Source organism: Tachypleus tridentatus, chromosome 7, assembly GCF_004210375.1.
Source record: "Tachypleus tridentatus isolate NWPU-2018 chromosome 7, ASM421037v1, whole genome shotgun sequence".
Classification (NCBI taxonomy): Eukaryota; Metazoa; Arthropoda; class Merostomata; order Xiphosura; family Limulidae; genus Tachypleus; species Tachypleus tridentatus.
Window position 1 is genome coordinate 104,752,153 of NC_134831.1, and position 10,947 is coordinate 104,763,099.

The following is a 10,947-nucleotide window of genomic DNA, read 5'->3' on the forward strand; positions in this document are numbered from 1 at the left end:
ATTTAAAATTTTCGATGCCTTGTTAAATAAACTTTCAAGCCTGTGGGAAAACGTTTCTATTGATCACAATTTGCTGTTCGTTTCATAGTGGTAAATCTTTCTTCTATAAGTTTATATGGTTATATATAAGTTTATATATATTTGGTTACGTTTCAAGTTATATGTGTATATTGGTTACTTGTTTACGTTTCAAGTTATATGTGTGTATTGGTTACGTTTCAAGTTATGTGTGTTGTATTGGTTACGTTTTCAAGTTATATGTGTGTATTGGTTACGTTTCAAGTTATGTAGTGTATTGGTTACGTTTCAAGTTATATGTATGTATGGGTTACGTTTCAAGTTATGTGTTATTATTGGTTTACGTTTCAAGTTATAATGTGTATGTATTGGTTACGTTTTCCAAGTTATGTGTGTGTATTGGTTTACGTTTCAAGTTATATGTTTGTATTGGTTACGTTTCAAGTTATATGTATGTTGGTAGTTTACGTTTCAAGTTATATGTGTGTGTTTGGTTATGTTTCAAGTTATATGTGTGTGTTTTAGTTACGTTTCAAGTTATATGTATTGTGTGTGTGTTGGTTACGTTTCAGGTTTATATATGTATTGTGGTAGTTTGTTTCAGGTTATATGTGTAATGTTGGTTACGTTTCAAGTTATATGTGTGTGTTGTTTACGTTTCAGGTTATATGTGTGTGTATTGGTTACGTTTCAAGTTATATATGTGTGTGTGTTGGTTACATTTCAAGTTATATGTGTGTGTGTTGGTTTACATTTCAAGTTATATGTGTGTTTTTTGGTTACGTTTTAAGTTATATGTGTGTATTGGTTTCACTTCAAGTTATGTGTGTGTGTTGGTTACGTTTCCAGTATATGTGTTATTGGTTACGTTTCAGTTATATATATTGTATTGGTTACGTTTCAGGTTATGTGTGTGTGTTGGTTTTATTTCAAGTTATATGTGTGTTTTGGTTGCGTTTTAAGTTATATGTGTGTGGTTACTTTTTCAAGTTATAATGTGTGTGTTGGTTACGTTTCCAGTATATATGTGTGTATTGGTTACGTTTCAAGTTATATGTGTGTATTGCACTTTCAAGTTATGTGTGTGTGTGGTTTACGTTTCCAGTATATGTATTATTGTGGTTACGTTTCAAGTTATATGTGTGTTTTGGTTACGTTTCAAGTTATATGTGTGTGTATTGGTTACGTTTCAAGTTATATATGTGTATTGGTTACGTTTCAAGTTATATGTGTGTTGGGTTTACACGTTTCAAGTTATATGTGTATGTATTGGTTACGTTTCAAGTTATGTGTGTGTTTGGTTACGTTTCAAGTTATATGTGTGTATTGGTTACGTTTCAAGTTATATGTGTATTGGTTACGTTTCAAGTTGGTAGAAGTTAACTCATCTGAGAAACAGGTGTCCTGGTCTTTTTTATTCTCGCCACACCATGAGAGTTCGTTGTTGATGTGAGGACTTTGACCGCACCAATAACTTCCTTTGCTAATCACGAAGAACTAACGTAATGATCTGCCTAACTGAGAACGAGCATTTCAAAGCACGTGTTGTACTGTATGCACGTGCTTAGTACACGTGTCTAGAATTTCCTATTATTCTTCCTCCTTCAGCTCGTGAACAAAAAGAATTGTTGGCAAAGAAAAACTGCCATGCAGGTTTCTAGAAATTCAACATGTATTTTTAGTGTATAATCAGTTTAAGAGACTAGAAATCCATAATATATTTATTTCTATACTATCTATTTAAGATACAACAACTGCATAATACATTTGTATCTCAAAACGGCTGGTATGGATATTAACACCTTTATTAATAAACAGAGAACAACATTTTGACTTTCCTAGGTCATCTCCAGATCACGTTATCTTTGTTAACCAGAACATGACCTAGGAAGGTCGAAACGTTGTTCCCTGCTTGTCAATAAAGTTAATATCCATACCAGCCGTTCTGAGATACATTTCTATTTTATGTGGGTTTTTTGTCATCAAAAATCCATTTTATATTTCTTCCTGTATTATCTATTTAAGATACTGGAAATCCATCATATATTGCTTCCTATAGTAACTAATTAAGAGACTAAAAATCTATTATATATTTCTTCCTGTAGTATATAATTAAGAGACTAGAAATCCATAATACCTTTCTCCCTGTCGTATGTATTTAGATACTAGAAATCCATAATACCTTTCTCCCTGTCGTATCTATTTAGATACTAGAAATCTATAATATATTTTTCCTTTAATATTTATTTAAGATGCTAGAAAACCGTAATCTATTTTTCCTATAGTATCTATTCAATAGACTAGAAATCCGTAATATATTTATTTCTGTATGCTTTGTTTAACAGACTAACAATCCGTTATGTATTTCTTCGTGTAGGATATTTTTATGAGACTCAAATTCCATGAATACTCTGTGTTAATTGCATTAGCCACAGAGGAAGAACAAACCTCCACAGGTGTTTATAGAAATGATGATCTAAAACGTTTAGTGATGAGTTTCTTTTTTCTGTTTTATTACTGTGTGTGGTACTATACAGCTATTAAAGTAGCTTATAATATTATAATTATCTAATGAATTTCAGTTGAGTTGTGGATGTTTCGTTCAACACGATTAAGTAAGTGGATTCAGAACAGTAATATATTAAAAGTACTCTATTATTGTTGGAATTATGGCGTAATTTGTTTCTAAAGTGTTTGTTTTTTATATTTGTTGTATATATATTTTTTTATATAAAACAGTACACCACTTGATCCTGGAAATCGACTGCAGTGTAGTTTGTATGTAAAAAACAAGCTACATCATTAGATATCCATGAGGTATTACAATGCACAAAACTGATTCATTGGATATCATAAACTATAACAGTGCACAAAGCCACGCCATTGGTTACTCATAAACTATTACAATGCACAAAACTGATTCATTGGATATCATAAACTATAACAGTGCACAAAGCCACGCCATTGGTTACTCATAAACTATTACAATGCACAAAACTGATTCATTGGATATCATAAACTATAACAGTGCACAAAGCCACGCCATTGGTTACTCATAAACTATTACAATGCACAAAACTGATTCATTGGATATCATAAACTATAACAGTGCACAAAGCCACGCCATTGGTTACTCATAAACTATTACAATGCACAAAACTATGTCACTGGATATTCATAATAAAATATAAAACATCATTAATTTGCATCTCACAACGTAGTTGGGTCATACAATAAGCAACTCGTTCTTACAGTTAATACAGCCTAGTTTAAATTTCCCTTACCATATTTAATAAGCACATCTCGTTGGTTTCAACAGCAGCTTTAAAATAGATTTTTCTTCTTAGTTACCAGCTTTCTTAACATACTACCTTAAAATTACACCTTTTATCAGGTGGAAACAATAACGAATTTTCAGAAAACGTATTTGGTCTTGTCAGCTTTTTGTAAAAATTAACAATTTATCTCAACAAAATTGGGTGATTATTTGTAACGTAACATAATATTACGGTTTAGAGCTTCTAATTTCACCAAAAATTTATTTATAACACATTTCGAAATAAAAATAATGATTAAACTACCTTGTTGTTTATCACGTATCCCTGTCGGAACTGTAGATGTCGCCACGTGTTTCTAATATTCTTGAAGCTTCTACCATCTAAATTCCATTTGTTTTCTTATTCCCCCCCCCCTTGTGTTTGGTCTTCGTCTGTTTGTGCTTTATTCAACTCTTACTACCACTATATGTTTATCCACTGAGCCCCTCGTGATGTCTTTAAATAGTCTTCTCTTGCACCCTGTTGTTTCTAACACCTAGTTATTCATCTCTTCTATTGACTCTCGGTATCCTCATTGATGTTCTATAATCTAAAGGTTCAAAGTTTTCATATCTTTTTTTTTTCTCACCAGTCAACCAGTGGTTAGTTTACGATCTTACAATACTACAACCCGAGGATCGATTTCCAGCGGTGAACACATCAGATAATCCAAATCGGTTTTGTTCTAAAAAACAAACCATAACGTACGACTTTCATGTGTGTAAGTAGCTGGTCAGTGAGAGGATAGTTAATCTCAGTATGTAAGTAGCAAGAAACTTTAACAACCTTGTAAAGTCAAATATTTACACAGTCATCATCTTAACCACTGTTAACAGTCATCGTCTTGGCCATTGTAAAGTCATTATTTTGACTGTTGTTGGTTAGCAGTAATCATCATGATCATTGTTAACAGTCATCATCTTGACCATTGTCAAAGTCATTATCTTGACTGTTGTTGGTTAGCAGTAATCATCATGATCGTTGTTAACAGTCATCATCTTGACCATTGTAAAGTCATTATCTTGACTATTGTTGGTTAATCATCTTGGCTATTGTTGGTTAACAGTTATTATCTTAACCACCGTTGGTTAACAGCCATCATCTTAATCAGTATAACAGTCACTACCTCGGCAGAACAAACTCATTTTTCAGTAATGATGGCTTCTAAATAAATTATTATTCTACGTTCACCTCTGTGTTTTCTGTTTTCATTAACATAGCCTATGTTTATTTACATCCAACACTTTCATTAGTCAGAAGTTTACTTTTCTCAAAAGTCAGAATTATGTCATTCATTCACGTAATGCATCATTATACCTTCTACATTAAATTTATGTTATCACAAGTCAAATTATGTCATCCACGTGCATTATGATATCTTCTACATTCATGTGAAAACTTAACACCTTATCTCAGTCCCCATTTCACACCAATTATCTATCCCAGTTTTACAGCTATCTCCTGCTTCCTCCCGCACAACTTGCTAGTAGCATATTTCATATTACATCAACTGGTGTTATACACAGCCAAACTCTTTGGTATAATCTATGGTACAGCCATATTTTATATTCTCTACACTTTTCTACAGCCAGACAGTAAACAGTACGTTCACTCTTCTTAACTTGAAAACATCTTGATATTTCATTAAATCTTCCTTCATTTCATTTATTCCATCTTTTCATCTTTAATTTCATTTTCCTTCTTTTTTTCATATTTAATCTCATTAGTCTTTCTTTTCATCTTTAATCTCATTAGTCTTTCTGTTCATCTTTAATCTCATTAGTCCTTCTTTCCATCTTTAATCTCATTAGTCCTTCTTTTCATACTTAATCTCATTAGTCCTTCTTTTCATCTTTAAACTCATTAGTCCTTCTCTCCATCTTTAATCTCATTAGTCCTTCTTTTCATTAGTCTTTTTTTTTAATGTCATTAGTCCTTCTTTTTCATATTTAATCTCATCAGTCCTTCTTTTATCTTTAATCTCATCAGTCCTTCTTTTTTATCTTTAATCTCATTAGTCCTCCTTTTTTTATCTTTAATCTAATTAGTCCTTTTCATCTTTAACTTCATTAGTCCTTCTTTTTCATATTTAATATCATTAGTCCTTCTTTTCATCTTTAATGTCATTAGTCCTTTTTTCCATCTTTAATCTCATTAGTCCTTCTTTTCATCTTTAATGTCATTAGTCCTTCTTTCCATCTTTAATCTCATAAGTCCTTCTTTTCATTTTTTTGTGTCATTAGTCCTTCTTTTCATATTTAATCTCATTAGTCCTTCTTTTCATATTTAATCTCATCAGTCCTTCTTTTTATCTTTAAGCTCATTAGTCCTCCTTTTATCTTTAATCTCATTAGTCCTTTTTCATCTTTAACTTCATTAGTCCTTCTTTTCATTTTTAATTTTAATAAGATTTTACTTGCCTGAAAAATGAAGCTACAATCATCAAGCCTTGGCATGGCGACGTGGTTAAGGCGTGCGACTCTCGTAATCTGAGGGTCGCGGGTTCGCATCCCCGTCGCACCGAACATGCTTGCCTTTTCAGCCGTGGGGGCGTTATATGTTACGATCAATCCCGCTATTCGTTGGTAAAAGAGTAGTCCAAGAGTTGGCGGTGGGTGGTGATGACTAGCTGCCTTCCCTCTAGTCTTACACTGCTAAATTAGGGACGGCTATCGCAGATAGTCCTCGAGTAACTTTGCGCAAAATTCAAAAAAACAAAACAAACAAAAAACACTCATCATATAATTAATTATTCTGGATTTTTAAATATTCCTTTTTAATGCCTTCTGCTTCCAGTTTTCAGGCCATCCGTTTGCTTCTCTTATTGTGTTTATAACTTATATCAATCTTTATTTATCTTTAAATTACTCACCTGGTATCTCGTTAACTTTCCAGTTGTTCAGTTTTTTCACTTGTCTTTTCCACTTTTTGCAGTAGTGACGTTGGCTCTGTCTACACCCAGATGTCGCTGTAATTCATTCTGTTCATTAACTCTTCTGTTTCTGTGCCTGAGGATTTATTTGAAAACCCTCACGGTATTCTTTCCATCTCCTACTTAATTCATCCATCCTCTATCATTATACTCTCATATATATTTTTATGATGTTCAATCCTGTATTAAAATATTATTGGGTTATTATTTAGCAATTGACGACAATGTATTTGAACTTAGCTTTGGAGATTCCGAATTTGGAGGAAATTGGATAAAACGTTAAATATATTGTTCTGTTTCATTAGTTGGCTTATTACGTTTCTGGAAGTTCCCGATTTTACAGAAAACTTTTAACACATGAGACCAATCATTTGAAATTTGGGAAAAACACAGTTAATTGTAAATATTCTGTTATACTTCTGAAATATGTACTCAGAGTTTTATTAGTACCACGTAAAATATGTATAAATTCACATAACAGTTTGGTACTCTCAAATATAAAACCTTGAAACCCCTAAATGATCTTTTATTGGTCAATAACTGAACCGACACAGAAGAACCATTACAAGACTTGAACCATTACAACATTTGAACCATTACAACACTTGAACCACTGCAACACTTGAACCATTACAGTACTTGAACCATTACAACACTTGAACCATTACAATGCTTGAACCACTGCAACACTTGAACCATTACAATACTTGAACCATTACAATACTTGAACCACTGCAACACTTGAACCATTACAACACTTGAACCATTACAATGCTTGAACCACTGCAACCATTGGACCATTACAACACTTGAACCACTGCAACACTTGGACCATTACAACAGTCGAAACATTACAATACTTGACCATTAGAACATTTTAACCACTGCAACACCTGACCACACCTGCAAAGATAACAACCAATCCTCAAACACCTGAACCATTACAATACTTCAAAAGATGCCAATCTTCAATCCTCAAACACCTGACCCATTACAACACTTCCAAAATACCAATCTTCATCCTCAAACACCTGACCCATTACAACTCTTACAAAAGATACCAATCTTCAATCCTCAAACACCTGACCCATTACAACACTTCCAAAAAATACCAATCTTCAATCCTCAAACACCTGACCCATTATAACACTTCCAAAAGATACCAATCTTCAATCCTCAAACGTACAGGTTGAACGTGGAAGTTCTACTTTTTTTGCTATTTTTTCATGACTTCCTTGCTTGCCAGAATTCCGAGATTTAGAACTCTAACCCTGACGATAATTGTAAAATCCGTCGTTTAGAATCATCGGTTTGTTACTAGTACTATTTATAAATGCTCTATCGTACTGAAAAATGACTATTTACAGCTGTTGTAATGCTTCAAAGTTTGTTCTAATATACAGCAGTAAACGTTTAGTCTAAGGATGTAAAATATGGATTCTACAACAAATACAGTCTTTGTCAATTTACAATAAAATTTCGAGACAGAAATATAAATACATTTTAGAAAATCTACAAATGACATCGAAGATATATCTGAGCAACCAGTTCAGAGATCCGTAATGTGCGGACGTAATATTCCGTAATTTCAAACTATTAATTAAAATGAAGAAAACCTGTGAACACCACTTGCCAAAGGTTAAATGTCATTTTTACGACGTCCTTACAACTAAAAGTGCATAGCATGCTCGCATCTCAATCTTGGGACCTTCTGATCCACAGCCCAGAACTTAAACCACCAACGTGAAACTTAAACAATCAGCCATTAAAACCTTGCTTTATATTGATTCACGTTGTAGACACACCCGCCCCAGAACAAGGTATTTCTTCATGTGGCACATCTATTGGAAACTGTAAACGAAGTCTTCATGGTCACTGGAAGACTTAGATGGAATAAAACCTCAGTTTTAAGAGAGTAGTTAGACATATTTATTGACATTTTGTAGATACACCAAGCAAAATATGTCATTTAACATATGTGAATGACAATAACCTGCAGACACAATGTTTGATAGTTTTGTAGATTTAATTTTCTTTTCCTTAACAATTTGAACAAGTAGTTAATTCTTGAATAATTATGACTATTATTAAGTCGCTAGTAATTATAACAGAAATAATAGTTAATAATATGAGTAATTATAGTGTACCTCGGGCCCCCCGCTAGTACAGCGGTATGTCTCCGGATTTACAACGCTAAAATCAGGGGTTCGATTCCCCTCGGTGGGCTGAGCAGATAGCCCACTGTGGCTTTGCTATAAGAAAACACAAAACAGTGTAGTGTACCTCAATAACCACATCAGATCGTCCAATGTTGTTTCGTTCTAAAGTGAACGTAGTATGAAACTGTTAACAATGCTAGCAGAATTAATAAATATAACTTGAATATAATAATCCACCTCATGAATATCGTTAATACGGTCATTGAAAAATCAATAACATGTTTAGGTTAAAGAAAATCATTAACGTATGAAATATTATTTACTAAATCTGATCCCTTTCTATGGTGGATTCCGTGACAAGTTGCTCCGGGGCTAATCTGTACTGCAGCTTCCCAACTTTCAAGTGACAGACTAGAAGAAAGGCGACCAGTTAACATCATCTACCGTCTTTTCTAGTGGGCTAATCTGGTCAGATCGAATAATGAAATTTGATCGTCTTTTGTTGTAGTGTTTTACCCACAGTCCCCAAACGTAACGGTCAAATTCCACTTTTCTATTAGAGCAGCTCAAACACATTGGCGGGCGCTCTTTACTGGGTGCTTTCGGGTGGGCGCTCTTTACTGGGTGCTTTCGCCCTGGTCGATTAGCTTCCTTTACAGGCGATCAGCACAGACAGACCATATTTAAATAGTCGAAACAAACTGACTAACCATCTCAATGAATTTGCGTTAGGCTTAGCTCATGTAAGACATTATTAGAACTTGCATAAATAATCTGAAATCTGTATTTAACTTGTAAACTACAGGTGTAGATACAACTAAAGACAGAATAACACTGTTCAACCTATTACAAGAGATATAACTAAGAGACAGGATAACACTGTTCAACCTATTACAAGAGATATAACTAAGAGACAGGATAACACTGTTCAACCTATTACAAAGAGATATAACTAAGAGACAGAATAACACTGTTCAACCTATTACAACAGATATAACTAAGAGACAGGATAACACTGTTCAACCTTACAACAGATATAACTAAGAGACAGGATAACATTGTTCAACCTATTACAAGAGATATAACTAAGAGACAGGATAACACTGTTCTACCTATTACAAGAGATATAACTAAGAGACAGAATAACACTGTTCAACCTATTACAAGAGATATAACTAAGAGACAGGATAACACTGTTCAACCTATTACAAGAGATATAACTAAGAGACAGAATAACACTGTTCAACCTATTACAAGAGATATAACTAAGAGACAGGATAACACTGTTCAACCTAGTACAAGAGATATAACTAAGAGACAGAATAACACTGTTCAACCTATTACAAGAGATATAACTAAGAGACAGAATAACACTGTTCAACCTTTTACAAGAGATATAACTAAGAGACAGGATAACACTGTTCAACCTATTACAAGAGATATAACTAAGAGACAGGATAACACTGTTCAACCTATTACAAGAGATATAACAAAGAGACAGAATAACACTGTTCAACCTATTACAAGAGATATAACTAAGAGACAGGATAACACTGTTGAAACGGTTGCAAAAGATTTAAGAGAGAGACAGGATATTATTCTTGATGACAAGAAACTCACTTGAAGTAAAAAATGTATCTCAGAACGCTGGTATTAACACTTTTATTGATTTAATAGAAACCGATGCTTCGACCTTCCTAAATCATCTTCAGGTTAAGAAAGAGAGAGTTTGAATGTGACCGGTGCCGGACACATGTCTTAGGGACGAGAGTATAAACGGTTAAGGAATTGTAGGGGGTGTTGCAGTTAGACGCCACGTTATTAATTAGTATAGGTATAAAGGTGTTCTTTTATATTAGGTATAAAGGTGTTCTTTTATATTGGTTTAATTTTGGTTTTAGTTGCTGTATAAGTTGGGCTACTTTGATTTTGCGTTTGTTTATATTTCCCTACTTAATATCTGGGTGTTTTCTATGGTTATGTTGTGTTTATTTGATATCCAGTGTTCAAAACATGTGAAGGTGTTTATTGTGTTCTTTGAATCTTGTTTCTCCAATATAGAAGTAGTGACAGTTATCACATTGTATTTTATAAATAATGTTGGTGTTGTGTTTGTCAATGTAGTTTTTACAAGGTATAGACCTCAGTTTTGTACATGGTTTTGTCACAGAAAAGAAATATAAAAACCTCACACAAAAATATATTAATTTTATAAATAACTTAAAACAAGACAACAACATCAAAATTCTAAGAGCAGATAAAGGCAATGCTATAGTTATAATGAACATAAATGAATAATTCAAAAAATAATTAACATTCTATCAGATACAAACAAATTTAAACAAGTACAGACAAGTCCAACAAAACCACATGAAAACCAATTAAACAAAACAATACTACAAATATAATCTGAGAAAACATTTATTCTTATCTAAGAAAGACCAACTTGCACATACCACAATTATACGACACCTCCAAACCTCACAAACTTAACTGTCCTCAATGTCGACCTATGAATCGT

The 10,947-nt window shown here is 33.2% G+C and overlaps 1 protein-coding gene across 1 annotated transcript in view; it reads right to left on the minus strand.

Moving 5' to 3' along the window:
* Positions 1-7,307, minus strand: part of LOC143257754 (agrin-like) — a 41,891-nt gene extending 34,584 nt beyond the window's left edge. Inside the window, exon 1 of the mRNA XM_076516786.1 lies at positions 7,256-7,307. Coding sequence (XP_076372901.1) covers positions 7,256-7,307 — 52 coding nt within the window. The remainder of the gene's footprint in view (positions 1-7,255) is intronic.
* Between the last annotated feature and the right edge of the window lie 3,640 nt (positions 7,308-10,947).